Source organism: Gadus macrocephalus, chromosome 10, assembly GCF_031168955.1.
Source record: "Gadus macrocephalus chromosome 10, ASM3116895v1".
Taxonomy (NCBI): domain Eukaryota; kingdom Metazoa; phylum Chordata; class Actinopteri; order Gadiformes; family Gadidae; genus Gadus; species Gadus macrocephalus.
In genome coordinates this window covers 15,280,845-15,301,513 of record NC_082391.1, presented here as the reverse complement: position 1 = coordinate 15,301,513, position 20,669 = coordinate 15,280,845, and the positions used below count along the sequence as shown (strand labels likewise).

The window sequence follows — 20,669 nt, the reverse complement described above, 5'->3', positions numbered from 1 at the left end:
GACTTGTTGAGTATCAGTGATTTCAAGTGTTTGAAACAAGACCGGACTACTATGGGTCAGAAATATACTCGTAACATGCTTTTTATTATATTATCTTTTTATATATATATATATATATATTAGTAGTGTATTTGTAGTCACTTTTTTTTTAATGATCTACAAAATAAGATTCCATTTAAAGGACCAAACTATTGATACATAGTTTGATTGGAGACTACACTTGGTGGCAGCATACTGGATCATATGTTTATCCTCCATCTCTAATGGCTATCATTAGTTAACCGTAGTGCCTCCTTTGTCTAACGTTGCTCGTGTTTTTCCATCTTCTTCTCTGTTCGCAGTGATTGATTTTGTGGCGCTGGTGGTGGGGCTGGGGGGCTGGAGGGTTGGGGGGCTTGGTGGGGGGGGGGGGGGGGGGGGGATGGGGTTATGTTCCACTAATCAAAAAATGAGATACTTCAGTTGCATGTGCACGTCCCCACTGCAGCTCAAGAGCATTGTTTAATGATATACGTCTGAGCGGCCTGTAGTGTGTGTGTGTGTGTGTGTGTGTGTGTGTGTGTGTGTGTGTGTGTGTGTGTGTGTGTGTGTGCGTGTGCGTATGCGTGTGTGTGTATCAAACGAACCACAATGAGAGATGAAAGCAATGGACCGAATCTCTGCAGTCACTAAATTAAACATTTGACGTCTCATCAGGCTAATCAGATATTAATCTCGTTATAACGTCAGCTGCTGCAGCGGACTGGATTCGCTGGCGGTTACTCTGTCTCCGCAGCCAATCAGACGCTCAATCTACAACAGCTCACAATCTATATTAGTCTACACATGAGACAGGGCTGTGGGCGTGGAGCACGGAGCGATTTAAAGAGGAGAGGCCTGTCTGCCTTCTAGATAGACTGAGAGAGATGGAGAGAGAGAGGGGGGGAGAGAGGGAGAGAGAGAGAGACAGAGAGAGCGAGGGGGAGAGAGAGAGAGAGAGAGAGAGAGAGAGAGAGAGTGGGAGACAGAGACAGATGGATAGAGGCAAGACAGAGAGAGAGAGATAGAGACAGAGCGAGGGGGGAGAGAGAGAGAGAGAGGGAGAGAGGGAGACATATAGAGACAGAGAGAGAGAGGGGGAGAAAGAGAGAGATGGAGACAGTGAGAGAGAGAGAGAGGAGGAGAAAGAGAGAGACAGAGATAGGGTGAGAGGAAACAGAGAAAGATGAATAGACGGTTACCGACAGAGAACGACAGACAGACACAAAAAGATTGACAAAGTAAAGAGAGGCAGCAAAGAGGGAGTGATCGATAGCCGTAGATAGAGAGCGAGAGATAAACAGAGAAAAAGGAGCAACAGAGAGTTACATAAGAGAGGTAAGAATGAAGGATATACCCGCGAGATCACAGCGACGTGAACTACATTCAGAGGCCCCCAGAACTCAGAGAGTTGTGATTAAAATAAACGGGGCCTCTGCCATGCATGTTGTTTCTTTAATGACATTTTATGAGGCTCTCAGCATATCCACCGAGCCTATCTGAGGGGGGGGCATGGGGGGGGGGGGGGGGGGGGGGGGGGGGGGGCGGCAATATCAAACACATCTCGCTGGGAACATGGAGACGGCACGCATATTAATAAACACGGCACATCTGCGGCTGTCTGATAGACACGTCCCGATGGCTGGAGACACAGCCGACACGGTCCTCTATATCTGTGTGTGTGTGTCTATGTGTGTGTGTGTGTGAGTGTGTGTGTGTGTTAGTGTGTGTGTGAGTGATTGTGAGTGTGTGTGCATCCGTGAGTCTGTGTTTGTGTGTGTGTGTGTGTGTGTGTGTGTGTGTGTGTGTGTGCGTGCGTGCATGCACGTAAGCAAGCAGTTAATGTCTACGTGCCACCGACCACTCATAATCATGTGAGGTGGACGTGTGAGATCTTCTCATTGAGGGGGGGGTGGGGGGGGGGGGGGGGGTTCTTGCTCAACAGCTTCAAGCCGATTTCTGCCCCCAGAGGTTCACAGAAATACACTTCCTCATCCTGTTGTGTCCTTTGTTTTAATCTATTTTATTTTACATGAAGGAGCAATACAATAGCTTTTCAATCCAAACAAATATGAACAGTTTAACAGACAGGGTGGACTTGGGAGAGGAAACCGTTAGGTGTCAGTGTGCGAACCCGCACCGACACCTAACCTTTGTTGTTGCTGCTCTTGATAAAATCTACGGAATTAATATGGTACAGGAAGCCGACCTGCTGTGGTTTGTGTCACCCTGACACCCGATGCCTCACATCCTGAGCACAGGTCACATTTTTTGCATGCAGCCAGCGGGTGTACAATAGAGTGATGAATTGTCAATTAATCAGCAACACTGAATTGAGCAGGTAGGGGGGTTTCAAACCCAGAACCTTTTGAATGGGAACCCCCTAACCACTACATAGTCCTGCCTTTCTCTCTCCCCCTCTCTCTCTCTCCCTCTGTCTTTCTTTCTTTCTTTCTCTCTCTCTCTCTCTCTCTCTCTCTCTCTCTCTCTCTCTCTCTCTCTCGTCTCTCTCTCTCTCTCTCTCTCTCTCTCTCTCTCTCTCTCTCTCTCTCTCTCTCTCTCTCTCTCTCTGCCTTCACGACACATCTAACCCTGGGCAGAGTAACCAGCGTTGTTCCGTCCCCAGAGAACCGGCTGATCCTCCGACGCCTTCGCCCAGCAGATGCAGCCGCGTCCTCAGCCTCCTGAACAACGGTCGGCTGATGGAGCCCTCCTGCTCCACCTCCTCCTCCCCCACCATCAAGCAGGAGGACGGGCCGGGGGGCCAGCCCATGGACTCCTCCTTGGGGACGGGCCCCACGCCGCCCCAGGAGGCGAGCTGCTCCACCACCGACCCCGAGGGAGAGGGCCCAGCGCAGCCAGTGGAACCAGCAGCAGACCTCCGCCTTCCTGCGCATCTTCACCGACTCCCTGCAGAACTACCTGCTCTCCGGGCCCAAGCCGCTGAAGAACCAGGGCCTGATGGGCCAGCCGGGGGCCCGGAGGAAGAGCCGTGCCCGGCGGCGGAGCCCGGTTCCGGGGTGTCCCCCGCAGGGCCACCAGGCCCTGGGAGGCTGGAGCTCCCCGGCCCCGTCCGAGTCGTACCTTCACCCTTCGTCCACTCTGCCCGAGGAGGAGGAGGAGGAGGAGGAGGAGGAGGAGGAGAGTTGCTGTCCGCGCTGCCTGGAGTTGGAGCAGGAGGTGCTGTCTCTGCAGCAGGAGAACGAGGAGCTGCGGATAAGCTATAGAACATACCAGGTGAGGTGGGGTTGTCTCTGTTGGCTGTCAAGAGACCCAAGGATTCTGTTGCTTAAGGTAGAGATAGCTTGGACCTCCTTTAAGGGTGTAGGTATGCGTACATTTTACACAGAATGGAAAGGCAGGTTAGGTGGCTGGGTTCCTACAATTCTAAATACAATACACATTTAAGATCTTATAACACATTCTTCCTTTCAACTCATCTTCTCATCTTCTCCTCTCCTCTCGTAATGAAGGCCCCTTTCAAAGTGGAGATGCATGGGAAACATAAGAATTCAACAGCCGGCATTTCCATCATTTCGAAGTAAAGAGCTTTTATTGAACCTTCATGAAGTAGAGTGGAAATTCATAGTCTAAAAAAATCCCTTTCAACGTTTTTAATTTTCACATGTTTATTTTCTCGAGCTAAGCATTGGCACCCCATAAAATAATCACCTCAATCCAAGTATCACAACATTTACTATTTTGCTACGGTAGCAACACCTTCAAAGAGATTCCAGATCGGGACTTTTGTAAGACGAGAGAGTAGGCGAGAGGAGGACATAGGAGGTGATATTAGGAGGCCCTCTCTCAAGGGCCCGTTTAGGGGAACTAGGTTGAGGAACTAAAGAGGGGAAAAACGGGTCACATAGAGGTGAACTATAGTTAGTAGAAATGTGAGACACTAGAGTTCAAGTCGAGGTTAGGTCTCAAAGGGCTTCAAGGGCCCATTTCCAGTTCAACTAGCGGGGAACTCCTAACCTGAGGCCGAAAGAGCCAGTGGGAAAGGGCGGGAAACCCTGGGAATGAGGAGCGATCCAATCTTCTACGGTGGCTCATAACCTATTCGATACTGTCTATTTTGGAGAAGATGATTACACTGTTATAATTTGGGGGTGCCTTAGGAATAAAATGCGTGCGGAATTTGATACCTGGCTGCCATCAAATTCAGATTGGATAGTCAAATAATGTAGATCGATAGTATGTGGGCCCCAGACCTTTCTATTTCATTATCTTCCTTCTATCACTGTTCATTGGTTAATGGCACACTAACACTAATGTGAAACTAGCTCGCAAGCTTATATGCCCCTTAACTCCTTTTATTCCTATGCAGACATTTGCAGGCTCAGCAAAACACATATATTCATAGTGAAACGGCATAAAGATGTATCCTTGAATGAATAATAACCTAGGTATAAACCGTCTGTTTTGAGACAGCGCCGTGTCAGAATGTTCTGGACTACTTCCGGTCGGTCCTGCAGTTCCACAACCAGCTGGTTCAGCCTATTCTAGAGGAGCCGCTGACCGAGGTAACGCCTAGATTACATCAGGCTCTGACTCAGACTCAAGCGTTACTTATTTCTGGCAAGCATCTCCAATTTCATACCATTTGGGTTAATGGAATTGGGCCCTGTGCATTGGTTTGGATAGTTTGCTGAAGGTCCGTGTGTTAAGCCAAACGTTAAATAAGGAAAATATCAATTTGATACATGGGGTATATAAATTGTATATACTTTCATAAGATAATGAATGCAGAATCAAATCAAATGTGAAATTAAAGAAAACTTACTTTTACAGGAAGAAGAACGGCAAACAGTCTTTGAGGTTGGTGTTTTATTTTTATTTCAAACTACTTGTTGTAATGACAAGTATTTTTTATTATTTCAGTAAAAGTTTTGGGGTCAAATATTCAATACATATTGAATACATACTATATTTATGATTGAATAGGACAAAAACTGTAACATTTGACAGTTCTTAATTTCATGCAATTTAAAATTGCATTCAATATGGAGTGCATAGACATAGACCATTTTCAGTAATTTTTATGTGCAAAAAAGATAGTATCAAATACACATATATGTTACAACACACATATTGGACAAATAATTCTCAAGGAACATGATGGTATGAACAACTTTGAGCTCACTTCCACACACCGTTTCAACGGCCGCAACCCCACTGAGGCCTGACTCATTGAGTCACCTCAGGATTCCCCCCCCCCCCCTCTCACCGTCCCCTCTCACCGCCCCCTCTCACCGCCCCCTCCCTCCCTCTCCAGGGCAGCAAGCAGCTGCTGGGGAACTACCCTCTGTTCATCACCAACAAGCAGTGGGACGAGGCCGTCAACTCCTCCAAGAAGGACGGCCGCCGCCTGCTGCGCTACCTGATCCGCTTCGTGTTCACCACCGACGAGCTCAAGTACTCCTGCGGCCTGGGCAAGAGGAAGCGCTCCGTCCACTCAGGGGAGCCCGGTCTGGAGCGCCGGCCCCTCAACCCGGTCAAGGTCAGCTGCCTCCGAGGTGAGGGTGAGGATGGGGGGGTGATGATGATGAGGGTGAGGATGGTTGTGGTGGTGGTGATGATGATGAATATTAGGATTCTGAGGATGGCGTCGCTGAGGGTGACGTTGATGTTGATGATGTCATTATGTGTGTATGATGATGATGGTGTTGATAACGATGAGGATGGTGAAAAGGATGAATTAATTATTTAAATAATAGTTAGTTAGTACTCAAAGACACTACGAAAATAATAGTCCCAGTAGTAGGCCTATCAAACAAATGTAAAAAGTCCCAGTCAAACATTAGTAAGGTACACAAAGTATCAGAATAACAGAGATAGAGTTAATTATTAAAGCTATTTTAAAAAGGTGCGTCTTGACCGATGTTTTGAAGGAACCAAAAATGTAAATAATAATATAGCTGCAAGCAGCATTAACCGGTTTCAAGCATGCAGCTGTGTGCTGCCACCTGCTGCATACAATTAAGGAAATTGTGAATTCAGTGAGACTTCTATTGGAGCTCACTTTAGGTCAATAACTCATAGTCGAAAATGCAACCCATCTGCCTATTTTCTCTATGTGAGATAGTACCCCCAATTAAACCAAAGCACCCCTACAGCTGGAAGTAGTCAACCTATGGCAGTGATTTTATTTCGCTAAATTTTTCCGACCAGACTGCTGGAAATGAAAAGCTTTAACCTATACCAGCCCATTGCAGCCAACACAGTGTGTGCAAGGCCAGTGCATCCTCTGCTGGTAGTAGTACAGCATTGCTTAGTAGTAGACCATAGACTCAAGGATTGTGCCTTCACTGCCGGAAGCAGTAGACCATTGCTCAATAGTAGACCATAGACAAGCTGTTTCCTCAGACCACATCAGGTGTTAGGTGCGAGTATCACTCGACCCAGGGATCTTCTGCTTGCAGACGTGTGCTCTAATCGCAGAGCTACTGATGGCCAATTACCAGCAGCTGCGGCTTTTTTCGCAACCCCATGTAGCCCCCACTGCCGCCATTTAAATGAATGAATGAACGGCCGTTTTTGCCGCAACGCTTGGCACTCGCACTGTCTGGTTTTAATGGGAAAAATGGGTTCCATGTAAGGTATTAAATGGGTATTTACCCTACATGGGGTATGTAGGGTATAGATTTATGTATATCCACAAATGTATTAATTTATTGACCCATTCATCATGTCTTAAAAACACAGGCGCCTTGATTCCCCTCTCTTTCTCTCCCCCCTCCCTCCCCCAGAGTTCATCCGGATGCACTGTGCCTCCAACCCCGACTGGTGGATGCCGTCGGAGGAGCAGATCAACAAGGTGTTCAGTGACGCCGTGGGCCATGCCCGCCAGGGCCGCGCCGTGGCCAGCTTCCTGGGCGGCGGCGGCGGCGGCAACGGGGGCGGCGGCGGCGGCGGTGGGGGCGGGGGCGGGGGCAGCAGCGGCGGCAGCAACAGCAGCACCAGCAGCCTGTACATGGAGGGCTACGACGCACACCTGGCCCAGCCCGACGAGCTCTACCTCAAGGGCTGCCACAACGGCGGCCAGGCCGACTAGAGGCCGAGTCAGGGCAGGTTCAGGCTGAGTCAGACCGAGTCAGGGTGAATTCAGACCGCATCAGACCGAGTCAGGGTGAATTCAGACCGAATCCGGCTGAGTCGAGGTGAATTCAGACCCAATCATGCTGAGTCAGGCCGAATTCAGACCGCATCAGGCCGAGTCAGGGCGAAGTCAGACCCATCACAGGCATTGCAGCGATTAGTGCTAACTGCTGCAGTGATGTGGGAGTCTCACCTCATTTGTTTGACGTCATGTTGGGAACTTAAACGTCTCCTCCATAACAGGGTTGTAGAGCTCTGGAAAGGACAAAACGGCGGTCTCTCTTCCATTCACAATAATACAATGCTGAAGCCACATGGTAAACAAGGTCCTTCTTCCCGCGGTTGTCTTCCGGTCTGATCACCTACTCACGTGATTGGCCCCCACAACGTGACGTCAGGTTGTTTCTCTAAAAGTTGATTCCGTTTCAACTCTTCACCGCAATCGGCTGCATTTTACTTTCAGAACCAAACGCAGAACGCACTACCCCCATTCAAAAGAATGGTTGATTTCGCCTGATTTGGTCTGAATGAGCCCTTTAACATCCATGCTTTGCATTCATGGTTCTTCTTTCGCAGTGATTATGCACGCAGACTGCCAGTCAAGATTTTGCGGGGCATAAATCTGTTGCCATCGGGTGATTTTTTATCATTATAAGAAGATGATCGGGTTAATCATGTTAATTTGATCTACCGAACCAGATCCACAATGTTCTCAATGCTGGCATAAGTCAACCAGCAAATGTAGCCCGTGTAGCAGATCTCCCCTGTTCCCCGTCCCCCCATGGCAACCTTCCAGTGCCCTGCAGTGTGGGGAGATGTGTGGAGAGTGATCCAGATGACGAGAGTGTTCTTTAGTCGTCTTACTTTGCTATTCAACACAGGTGTATGAATCAGCCTGTCGGGTCATTGGAGTAGACTTTTTAACCTGAACCGTATTATTGTATAAAGAATGACCGTTATCTGTCACTTTACATGGGGGAAAAGGGGAGGGTATCGTTGAAGCATTCCAGAGACACTTCGATCCGATGTATCTACTTTAACTGTTATATATTTTTCAAAGTTGTCAATTTTTTTGCGTAGTTTTGTACATTGTTGTCTTTTTTTACATTATTTTGCTACAAGGGAGCCTTGGATTTTTACATAAGAAAGATAGATTGTCTTCATGTGCATTTACTTTCATGAGCAGTTGGGTCATATCAGTTTTTGGTAAATGGATAACTGGACCAAAATAGACAAGTGAGACTGTTCAATCTCTTCGGGTTTTTTTTGGAGCAACTTAAAAGAGGGCCTGAGTATTACAGTTCAAAAGTCATTAATGGGAGTTGAGTTGAGTTGTCCGACCCAGTGTCAATGTCCTTAATTTGAAGTGTATCTGAAGCTACAAACTTACTTTAGGCTTACACTGAGCTCAAATATAATTTGTGTATATTTTCTCAGTTCGGATCCAGATGGCTTCAGTCGAGTAACGCCCTCTCATCACCTCCTCAGCTTTAGTGCCTGTAACAACTGAAGGAGCTACAAATCATGTTTTCCTACCACCTACGGTAAATGTCCAACATAAAACACGCTGTGTTATTTAGTTTACATGTAAGGGAACAAACAGTGACCCCTGGAGGAGCTTAAGAAAAGAGCATAATTTCCTCTTGAATCATTCCAGGAGAAGGCTAGTGGGAAACAGATTTTTATGAATCAATGATAACGGGCCTCCTACCATTGCGTTATATAGACTTGAAGAACAAAAGCATTGTTTTATATACTGTGTGTCTTATAGTAGTTACCGTATCAGACATGTGTTTTTACATTGACTTTAAAACAGAAGTGGCAAATATACATAAGATTGTATCTAAGTTCAGGTGTCTGATATTTTATTTAAATAATTGTATTATTTTTTTATCATGGATTACATTAGTTCTATTCTATAATGTATTTGAAAACCACCTGCAGTTTATGTATTGCTTTGTTTTAAATCACTGTGTGTAACCAAACTTAGCTTTTGGAATCTGAAATACCTTTTAGACTAGAGGTTATTGAGAATGTATGTGCACTCAATGCAGTATGTTTCTAGTGTAGTAGGATGCTAGTACTAGTATTCGGGACTGCCAGACTGTCAATGATTAATGATATGTTTCAGAAGTATAGTGTTTGCAGCTAGAGAAATGTGTTGCTCTGAAAACATGTATACTGCAACACCACCACCACGCACATCTTATAGCTCTCTTCATTTTGGGACTAATTAGCAACAAGATGGTATTGCATCTGTTTTTGTACACCCAAATTTGTCCAATGTCTGACTTTCCCAGATTTGGTACCAGCCTTCAAGCTGATAACATAAACCCGTTAACAAGGGAGAAATAAAGGCCAGTTCCTAGTACACTTTATAAATATATATTATATTAATGTGTACAGTGTTGCTGTATACTACTGAATGAAGTAGAAAAGTGCCACAGAACTTTTGCCGATTAGTTTCTGTAATCATATACTGTTCTGAATGTGAGCATTTATATGTGCTATCTTTTATCCTCCAAAGTTGCTGCGTCAACACTGTGAAATGTCCATTTGTTTTTTTACGAAACAATTTAAATAAGACTTTGATTTTTATTTATTAAGAAATAAAAATGTAATCTATCAAAATTCATGGTAGGCTACAATGGTTTTCTGTGATATGGGAGATTTAGAATAGAAAAATAGAAATAGCTAGTGTGGAGAATTGGGGTAGATGGAAAGGCCCCTTCTTTCTATTTATTTGATCCCATAACAGTTAAGGTTCAATCCTTGTGTGAAAATACAGTAAAGAGGTTTAAGTGGTTCTTTAAAATACATCTAATAAATCAAGAACAAACCGTCCTTGGCCACTAGTTATAGTAAACAAGCAGCTTTCCTTCCCATGCAGTTTAAGAATGGCTGCAATTGCAAAATAAGTAGGCCTACACAGTAACGGGCCTACATTGATGCAAATAATGTGGTGATGAATGACGAGCTGTTTGTCTGCCAGAGGAGGGCCAAGGGAATTCGATTGGATCTACACGAAAGCGGTGGGGTTTGCAATCAATGCACAGCACGGTGTCCGGTTTATCAGGGCAAGGTTACCGGGTTGACGAGCCCATGCACGCATAGGCGAACCAGCATCAATCTCTCATAATGCGGTGCGATAGTTAGCCACCAGATGGTGCTAGAACGGCGAACAGCAGCGGCAGCAGCGATGATACAGCAATAGTCTGCAGGCGCAGACCATAAATGAACGTTATCATCTGAATGTAAACAAACATTGACGTCATGCTAGCAAACAATAATACTTTTGATCATGCATTGTATTTGAAATTGACGTGTTACTCACAAACGATGGATTACTTTTTATTTACTATGCGATTCTGAATAGATGTTATCTTCTTTTCCACAGATAATTTTGGCTTTTGGCCTAGAGGAGATTGGATTTTTTGGGCTTCTAGGCTACCTTGTGCTAAGTTTAACAAAACATGCCACTGTGTTAGGTGTTCCTCTCTAATAATATAAGTGATATTAAGCCTACAACTAAAACTTGGTCAAACGTCATGATTCAGGCCTATAGGCTATGTAAGGTATAATAAGAACACAGCATCGCCTAATATTGATGCCTTTGTTGAACACACATGCCATTGCTCGAGCATCTGAAATAGTTCCCATCATGGAGGGATGAGTTGGATAATGAGGGGTCCGCCCATGTACTGTATTCACCCAATGATGCCCGCTGCCCACCCAGTTACCGCATTCTATATCCCATGACAAACGGCTCCAACATTCCCAAACGCGTCTCCCTGATGAGGACTCCATGTCTCCTGCAGCATGCATGATGCAGCACAGCTACACTTTTCGGATAAGGCTTTTTGGTGACGGTTCCCCGTTTATTTCGTTTGCTCTGCGGCATCCATTGCAGGGCTGCTGCATGCGGGACTTATTTGGGAGAGGGGCGGGCCGGGCCATGCCCTAAACTAGTTTGAGGAGTGTATGTCAACTGCACACATGCATGGATGTACCACCGTGCATGTGAAGTATTGACTTTTGCTTGCCTCACGTCGTCCGTATATGTGTCCAGCGGGACATTGTATTACATTACATGGGAGGAATGGCATGTGACTACTTAGACCGAAAGCAGGCCGTTCGCTTCTGCTGCTGGACTTGACGTCGCTAAAAAACATCCCCAAATCGTGAGCTCCGTGTGTAGTTTTGGATTGACATTCTGCGCAAGACACACGTTGACTCGAGCGGACGGCAGGCAGGCGAAGGCAAGGCGGGACGACACTGCACCGAAGAACAGACCCACCGATGCGCCACTAAACTCCAGATCCGCATAATTCCAGGTGCAGACGAGTCAGGACTTCTACAAACAATAGACTGCCTTCACCATGATGTCCCTCATAGACCTGGACGACGACCAGCGATGGGTGCCCACGCATGTGAACGTCACCGTCCTTCGCGCGAGGGGTCTGCGGACGAAGGGCAAGCACGGCAGCCGCTATCTGTACACCATCATCCAGGTGGGCAAGGAGAAGTACACCACCGGCCTGGTGGAGAGGGCTCCGGTGCCCGAGTGGAACGAGGAATGCTGCTTCGAGCTGCTTCCAGGGGTGCTGGAGGAGGGGGGTCGCAGCGCCTACCCCCCCGGGAGCGGCGACCTTGTGCTCACGGTCATGCACCGGGTGCTGATTGGTCTGGACGTGTTCCTGGGACAAGCCTCCATCCCCCTGGATAGGATCTTTAACGATGGAATGTGTCCAAGAGATAAGTAGGTCACACTTCAGGCATTTCCCTCCACCTGCATCACCTGCACACTCAATGTTGGTCACGTCCACTACACATTCAGACACATCAAATTGTCATTGTCATAGAACAATGAAAGTCGTTGTCAGTGACTTTGATTGGTTTATTTTTAACCGCATGTTTCTATAATTGCCTAATTTCCCCAACCTCTAATTGCGCAGCACGGCTCAACTTTCCCCTGACATATAGAGACTCATTAACTCAGTGTCCAAATGCGCTCCTCCATCTAGCTGAAGGGCTGCTGATGGTACTTACCAAAGCACTTTATTCACTGCCTGAAGCAAAACCCAAATCTGGATTGGATGTCATGGGCTTCAATAAAAACTTATGTGAAGGGAAATGGTTCTGCTAAAACTGTTGTAGGCCTCCTTTAGAAATGTGCACTGCGAGGGACAAATGTAAGTTGCATGAAGAGTAATTTGAGGTGAAATCTCCAACAACAAGCCTTACGCTCAGAAAAACAAGTTATTGAGGTTTGCTTGTGGTTTGCTTATTATAGCAGTTAAGTGTCCTCATAATAACCTTTATGGCTGACCATTTGTAGTTCACTCTGCTGTGGGGGAGAGCTTTACGCACACACACACACACACACACACACACACACACACACACACACACACACACACACACACACACACACACACACACACACACACACACACACACACACACACACACACACACACACACACACACATTTTAAATGCATGACTCTTTCACAAACGCTACATACACAGGAAGGCATCGGTCCTAAATAAGTTCTACGCTTCCTAATATCATTACCCAATCAACATCAGAGTTATTCATTATTAGCTTTATTTTTGGACAGATTTGGCATATTTTCATAATACTTGACTCATGTTGCAACCAAATTCTACCACTTTGTTATGTTCGCCTGTCGTTTCACAAGAGAATCAGGGAATGGTTCACATCGATAGTAAAACAATCCAAATGTAATCCCATCTTTATCTTAAGCACATATTGATGATTTTATTTTTTGTTAGTTTGATCATCAGGGTTAGAGCAAACTACTAAAAGGAGCATGCCGTCTAGCCGAGGCAAACACTATGACTAGACAAACGGTATTATAGGAACAAATCTCAACAAGTTGTTCTCACTGCATACAACTGAGCAACAGTCCACCCAGTTTAAGGAGAATCTAATATGCGTTATGTAAGCAGTGAAAGGCGTTTTTATTCACAGCTTTGTGGGGACATGTTATTGCATGGTAATAGCATTACATGGAATCAAAATAGTTTCTATCATTTGTAGCCTTTTCTGTAACTTTTCCTCCCTGCTGCCAACCAGCTAATAACTCCATCCCCAGGGCACATTTTGTCTCAGTTTTATGCTCATTAATTAAGAGTAAAGGCCCTGGCTTCATGAAATATACATTTTTGGAGATTATTACAGGCTTTCATGATGTGTTGCGTAAAATAGAAAGGCGATTGCATCAGCTTCTATGTGATGCTTTACTTTGCTTTTATATTTCATGATTCTCAATTATTTTAAATGCGGTAGGCACTTCTGGATTGATTTGATACTTTCTTTTTGATGCACGCACACACACACACACACACACACACACACACACACACACACACACACACACACACACACACACACACACACACACACACACACACACACACACACACACACACACACACACACACACACATACGTCAGCATGACTAGATCCTAAAAGGAGCTTCTAAAGTTTTGTGATCACCCCCAGAGTGAGTCGTAAACCCTCTCTTAGATGCATTATTTAGCTGTTGTCTGTACCAGGGTGATTCAATGCCAGAAATGCCTTGCCTCAGGGCAGGCTGGTTTGGGGAATAGTACCATTTCACATCGGCTGCCCACCCACACACATTGTATTCATATAAAACGATCTCCAGCTAAGGCTGGACGCCGCCTTGTCTCCTCCGTTTCTCGTTGGCTACAGATGGATGAAGCTCAACTCCAAGGCGGGCAGGAAGGAGAAGGAACGAGGCGAGATGCAGGTGACCGTCCAGTTCACGCGCAACAACATGACCGCCAGCATGTTCGACCTCAACATGCAGGACAAGCCGCGCTCCGCCTTCGGCAAGCTCAAGGACCGCGTCACGGGCAGGAAGCGCGGAGACGTGGAGTCCTCCTCGGCCATCCTGCCCGGCCGCTTCGCCGCGGTGTCGGGCCACCTGGGACCGCACTCCGGAGAGGGGGGCGGCGGGGGGCCGTCAGGGGAGACGGAGGTGGCGGTGGAGGAGAAGAGAAGCAAGGTGAAGGACTTCTTCAAGGGGAAGCTGCGGCGGTCGTCCGACACCAGATCCTGCTCCTCGCTGGCGTCGGAGAGCAGTGTGTCGTCTCTGGCCAGCGATAACCTTGGCCCCCCTCCCAGCCTGGATCTCCTCGCAGATCCTCCCAGCTCCCCCGTTTACACAAGCAAGGTCAGGGTGGACAGCCTCTATGGCGAGGCCGACCTGGCTAAGAAAGGTAAGGCAAGGCAAGGCAAGGCAAGGCAAGTTTATTTATGTAGCCCATTTCATACACTGGTGCAATTCAATGTGCGTAGATAAATAATATTTTATATAAAAAATAAAAAATATATAAATATTCAAGTATACAATACAATGTACATGATCATAAAACAGATAATAATAGCATATAAGAGCATGAGAACATTAAATTAGGCATAAAACCAGTAGTAAAAGCATAGAAAAAAACGGAAAAAATAGAATGATAAATAAATAAAAATGGTTAATATGCTAATGTTGTTAATATGTGTGTGAATGGCATGTTAATGGGACTCAAACAAACATCCCTCGCCAACCCCACCACTGTTCATACAGTGCTCACGAGCCAACACACCACAAAGGTCCTCACCCACAAGCGGGCCTTCAGCGACGAGGCGAGCAAGATCACCACGTCGACCGCCCGCACCTCCCCCGCCGTGGAGGCCCTGAGGGGCCACACCATGACCCAGTCCAAGTCCTCCCTGTGCATCAACGGCAGCCACGTCTACGACTCGGAGCCCTCCACGCCCCGGAGCTCGGCGGCCCTCCAGTCCAAGCTGGTCCTGCTGGAGAAGTGCTCCCCGCTGTCGCGGTCCCTGCAGAACCTCACCAAGCGCGGCGACCCCGCCACCTCCCCCGGCGAGAGCCGCCGCTGGTCCTTCGACAAGGGGAAGAAGGAGGAGAGGGAGGAGGAGAGGGAACCCGATCCGGCGGCGGCGGCGGCGTCAGCGGTCCAGAGCGCCCGGACGGGGGGACGCCCCCCGCAGGCGGCCGGGCCGATAGACGCCTCGGCCGCTGACGGGAAGAAACAGAAGAAGGCTCTGTTTTCAGGGGGAAGGAGCGACTCCCTCCCGGCCAAGTCGGAGCAGGGCCAGGCGGTTGTGGCCGCGGAGGGGAGGCTGAGAGGTTGGTTTGGATCCACTGATACCCAGAACAAACCAAGGTGGGTGAGGGCGAGATGAGCCAATGCCTGTAGGTCTGCCTCGTGGTGTTTGAGTGCGTCTGCCTGGGGGGGGGGTCGTTGGTTGAGAGTGTCTGCTTCCCCCCCTGCACAGTTGGAATGGGACTCAATTAAGTTGACACAGCATTTTCTGCAATGCCATATCATTTCATGTTTCTCCCCCTACAGCTTCCTCATCTTTGACGTTTCTTTTCAGTTCTCAGTAGATTGCAATGTTTGAAGTGGGTTCACCCAACAGTCTGCATGATTAAACGGGATTGTCATACACTATTCTATTCTTCGGTTTGAAATTATCTGCAAGCACTGCATCTTTTTGCTTCTTTGAATTATCTTCAGTTGCATTTTTCCATCCTGCTTTCTTCTTTCTTTTAGTTTACAACTTATCAAAAGCTTCACAAATTTCCGTTGTGCAGCCAGCAAGAAAAGTCCAACCTTACATGAATGTCACCAAGCATTCGGATGGTCTTGTTTTTTGTTTGTGTGTAAAGAATTGCTCCCCATTGGTCAACCGGCACATTATTAACTAAGAAGACTACTTGTGCCCTATTTCCTTCACAGGCTGGAAGTTTCTCCTAAGGTAGAAAGCAGCTCAGATGTGCCCCCTCCCCTCCCTCCCCGCTCACCCATTCCCCAACAATTCCAGTTCCCCTCCCCCTCGGCCTCCCCCAACGGCCCAGACTCCCCCGACAACAGGAATCACTCCTCACCCTTCTCAGCCACATCTTCTCCATCCACCACCCCCATCTCCACCTCCAACCCCTTCCTCACCCATATGCAGCGTAACCCCTTCTTTGAGGAGCTCATAGCCGAAGACTTGCGCAAATCCCCTCCTCTCGTGCCTCACTCCCCTTCGGTCCCGGCCTCTTCCCGCTCACCTCCCTTCAACCCCGGCCCATCGCACGACGCAAAACCAAAGAAAACAGCCTCCGCCAGAAGGGAGCGGCCGAGGCCCATTGCGAGGCAGATTTCCCTCCCAGCGTTGCTTCCAAAATCCCCCATTCCCTGTTCCCCCGACCGCTGCGCACCTCGCTCCGCGTCTGAGAGCCAGGAGGAATGCGACGACTTCTTTGATGCCTTCGCCTCGAGCAGGCTCAACTCCCCAAAGGGGCCTCTCCCCCCAAAAACGTTTAAAGCCATCCCAAGTCATCCTCAAAGAGGCAGTAAGGCTCTTCCGAACAGTACTTCCTTTCACACCATAGAAGAACAGAAGGCCGATGATGCTCAGCCTCCACCGTTGCCCCCCCGGAGGTTACTCAGAACCTCTGTGAACGATTCTGACACCTGGCTGCATCGAGGCCAGCAGTTAGCCGTCCAGCAGGAAGCCTGCCTCCTGTCGCAGACGGGTGCCGCGTCCCGGCAGCACGGCAGGGAGGCGGAACGCAAGAGGAGCACGCGGAGCGTGTCTCCAGACCACCTCTCGAACAGCGAGACGTCCGAGTCCCTGAGCGTACTGACCTCCCCGTATGAAAACCTGACCGCGCCGACTCTCCAATCTGAAGAGAACCTCAAGAAGTTTCGGTATGAGCCGTTAGAGGATGAGAACGATCGCTGGAGAGGGATGCTGTTTGAACAGGATTTGTACGGACGTGTCGGTATTGGAAATAGTAGCGAGCCCAAAGTCAACAGCGCACTGAGCAGTGTCGCTCCAAAAAATGCCAATCATTTGGAAAACAATGATTGGATAGGGGACAAAGTGTGTCATGATGACAAAATGGTAGTTTCTGATTTCTTGGGTAGCTTATCCGCAGCGGTCACCAAGTCTAATATGATTGACATTGGTGACACTTCCTCCATATTACAGTCCACAGTATACACACCACCTGTGGACCAAGATCACCCTCCATGTACAAACAATGACGCATCTCAATCATTCACATTTGAAGACCTGAACATGAATGTGAATGACTCAGATTTCACTTTCATTGATTCTGAAGGCTCATCCCCATCCGAAATAGCTGACCCTGTCAAACATCTCAGGGGTCTCGACACAGTCTTCCAACAACCATCTGAAGACATATTGCTAGCAAACTACCATATAGAGATGAGTATGCCAGATCAGATGTTTAGCACAACACAGAGTAATGTCTCTTTGGAAACCACAAGTAACCTATCCAATGAACAGCTTATGATGCTACCAGTTGGGGAAGATGAGGGATGTGATCTCCGTCAACTGACACAACAAAATATCTGTGAAGTGGGTTCTTTAGTCAGCCTAACATCTGCCCAAGCTGACGTTGAGTCGAACCAAGATACAACCAAAGATGCTTTGAACAAGACAATCGATGAGGACCTTGATGGCAATGGAAACCTCCAGGCCAGCCTAGTGACTCTCAATAAGAAAGACTCATCTTCGTTATCCTCACCATCATCGTCATCATCGAGAGTGGTCAGTGCACGTCTCAGACCAAGTGGGATGAGGTGTTCAGCGAATCAAAGGCTTCAAGGGGAGGCCAGTGAACAACAGTTACCACATCAACCCAGTAATTCACTTCAAGTCTTTCCACTGTCACATGAAGATACATGTGATTTTATTGAAACAAATATAGAATCGGGGACCAGAAGCAGCTTTGAAGAACTCCACGCAAAAGTAGCCCCTGAGAAGAGAACCCTTTCAAACTCCAAACCTTCCCCATCCCTCTCTTCCTCGGCCGTTTCCACCCCAGGCGGTCTACCTCACTCAATCCCAGAGTCCTCATGCAACTCCATCCACCCCTTGAGAACGCTACATAGCGCCGGGTTCAACAGCACACTGGCTGTGGCCCCCTTCACCTCCTCTCCCTCTTCCTCCTTCCCCCCTCCATCCACCACTGCCCAGCCCCTGACCGAAGCACTGCACACACTTTTGCCTGAGGAGATAGATCCAGCTTGCAACCTGCCCCGTCAGGAGAGCAGGTGAGCGACCTCACACTTAAGCTCCACAGGGATTTCTGCTACTAACCTCCACTTTTAAAATAGACAAGCACCCGAGTTACAATGTGTGTAAGGCGTAGGAATTATACACAACAAACTGCACATCTTGTAAATAGGGACTTAATTGGCGGACGTGTGCGTATGTTTCTGTTGTGCTGCCGTTTTGTTACACCTTTTTTGTTGTTGTTTGTTGGGTGTCAATTGCATGTGAAGCTCTTCATTTGTATATCCAAAATGAAGGATGACTCTGGCTGCACATTTTGCTTTGTTTCAGTTTTATTTTGCTCATTTCATTCATGTTTCAGTTTGATGTTTAATTGACATTCCAGACCACAAACCATTCATTGTGATGTGAAGACAAAATGGAAAATAGGAGATCTTCCTCATAGTTCCTAATTGCGCTTTAGTCAGGAGTACCTCATCGGTTATTGCTGTTTTTTGTCACATTTACTTGATATATTCCTGTTGTAATAATGTATGTATCGCTAATGTGCTAATGTGTATTGCTAGATACTCTACTTCTAATTGAACCATTCCCTTAACAAGCATAATCCTTACATTTACACGGTACATTCCGGTGTATCAGCGTACGCTTACTCATGATAATGCTAAATGCTCATACTCACTGATAATTCCTTCTTAGTGTATTATCAACCCATTTTGGCCTAGCGTGACTTATTGTTTGTTAAAAACTAAAAAACCGGAGTGTTTTTTTAGGCCTTCCATTAAGCTGATTGGAGATGCATTGATGTATTTTGTGATGTAAGCATCAGCAAACCCCCATTAGTGTTAAGTGTAATAACGGACCAGGAGGGTTAGACTAGATTGACCTCACGCCTGAGTCCCATATGAAGGGCCGTTGACTTGTTGTGTTCCAGCCCCCATCCAGTGAAGCCCATGAACACCACAGGGGGCCAGTCGGACAAGAAAGAGGGCCGCTCTGTTCTGGAGAAGCTCAAGTCCACCATACATCCGGGTCGCACGGCCAGTCAGAGTGCAGCTGAGCCTGAGAGGAGTCAGGTAACACACAGCAACAAGATGACAACACATCTCAAACCTTGGACATCTGTCTCAGTTTTGACCAGGAAAGGGACATTGAGAATAGCAAATATGTTTTCCTTGAGCATCCTGGTAAAGATATGCAGCAGCAGGTTGTTACAGAAAAGTGACGGACAGACACCAGAAAGTTAACTAATATATACCACAAAATATAATCTGTGGGTTGATTCGCACGTCAACATGTGACCTAGAACATCACACAGCTGTGACCTTTGAACCTTTCCATGGCCCCTCCTATTCCCCCTTCATCTCTCTCTCTCCCTCCCTCCCTCCCTCCCCCCTCTCTCTCCCCCCTCCGCTCCGATCCGACCTCCCCTCTCCTCCTCTCCCTCCCCTCCGATCTCTCTCCCCTTCTCTCCTCCTCCCTCTCCCCCTCCCTCCTTCTCTCTCCCCCTCTCTCCCTCTATCTCCCCCTCCCTCTCTCTATCTCCCTCCTCCCTCTCTCTATCTCCCCCTCCCCCTCCCCCTCTCTCTCTCTCTCTCTCTCTCTCCTCTCTCCTCTCTCTCTCTCTCTCTCTCTCTCTCTCTCTCTCTCTCTCTCTCTCTCTCTCTCTCTCTCTCTCTCTCTCTCTCTCTCTCTCTCTCTGCTCTCTCTCTCTCTCTCTCTCTCTCTCTCTCTCTCTCTCTCTCTCTCCCTCCCTCTCTAGCTGCCGACTGTGGACAACACGGCCCAGTATCAGCAGCTGTCTAACATGGAGCTGATCTCGCTGCTGCTGCAGCAGGAGATGGACATGCAGAAGCAGCAGGCGGACAGCGAGCAGCAGGGGGCGCTGCTGGACAAGCGGGAAGCCGAGCTGAAGAAGCTGAAGCTCCAGGTGCGAGACCTGGAGGACTACATCGACAACCTGCTGCTGCGGATCATGGAGCAGACGCCCACGCTGCTCCAAGTGCGCGCCCGACACAAGTGACCGCGCCCGACACAAGTGACTGACCGACAAAAGACGTCGCTAGGACAGAAGATTTGTAACCCCATGTGAAAGACTCGTAGGCAAACGATAGATCGTATTAACTCCCGTTTTCAGAAAGGATTTATTATGCACAGAGATAACACAGGTCCTGTCTGGGAGATCGCTAGTTAAGACAACTCCCTCCCCACTCTCTAGGCCTCCTTGTCAGCGAGGTCTTCTCTCTGCTTCTACTGCCCTGTCGATGTAGACACTACCACCACGTATTACCCCCCGAAAAAACGGCATGCTTGTTACAACCCCTGTTTGGTGCGGTGCCGGAGGAAAGCGCTGGCTACCAGGACGTTCCTTCCCTTGTAGCTTTGGTCATGCTAATTGCGATACTACATTGAGATACATTGAAGATGATGCTGCGCTCTT

The 20,669-nt window shown here is 47.7% G+C and overlaps 2 protein-coding genes across 3 annotated transcripts; both read left to right on the top strand.

Annotated features, from left to right (window-relative positions):
- The first annotated feature begins 1,554 nt into the window (after positions 1-1,554).
- On the top strand, positions 1,555-9,754 carry LOC132465870 (BEN domain-containing protein 4). The gene is given in 7 exon segments (XM_060062740.1): positions 1,555-2,359; positions 2,645-2,858; positions 2,860-3,239; positions 4,436-4,544; positions 4,813-4,839; positions 5,297-5,537; positions 6,771-9,754. Coding segments are annotated over 7 exon segments (1,314 nt in total). The 5' UTR covers positions 1,555-2,321; the 3' UTR covers positions 7,076-9,754.
- A 1,087-nt stretch (positions 9,755-10,841) lies between these two features.
- On the top strand, positions 10,842-20,663 carry rab11fip5b (RAB11 family interacting protein 5b (class I)). 2 transcript variants are annotated; one of them, XM_060062729.1, is made up of 6 exons: positions 10,842-11,878; positions 13,865-14,394; positions 14,751-15,357; positions 15,934-18,267; positions 19,164-19,305; positions 19,992-20,663. In XM_060062729.1, the coding sequence occupies exons 1-6, from the start codon at positions 11,499-11,501 to the stop codon at positions 20,250-20,252; spliced, it is 4,254 nt and encodes a 1,417-aa protein (XP_059918712.1). In that variant the 5' UTR covers positions 10,842-11,498; the 3' UTR covers positions 20,253-20,663. The 2 variants fall into 2 exon arrangements, with proteins under 2 accessions (XP_059918712.1, XP_059918713.1); XM_060062730.1 differs by lacking the exon at positions 15,934-18,267.
- Positions 20,664-20,669: the final 6 nt, after the last annotated feature.

Excerpts from the sequence above, each read along its gene's own strand:
- rab11fip5b (XM_060062729.1), top strand. The coding sequence starts at position 11,499 with ATGATGTCCCTCATAGACCTGGACGACGACCAGCGATGGGTGCCCACG. Across the intron at positions 14,395-14,750 it reads GGCCGACCTGGCTAAGAAAG|TGCTCACGAGCCAACACACC; the intron begins GTAAGGCAAGGC and ends CTGTTCATACAG. Across the intron at positions 19,306-19,991 it reads CTGAGCCTGAGAGGAGTCAG|CTGCCGACTGTGGACAACAC; the intron begins GTAACACACAGC and ends CTCCCTCTCTAG.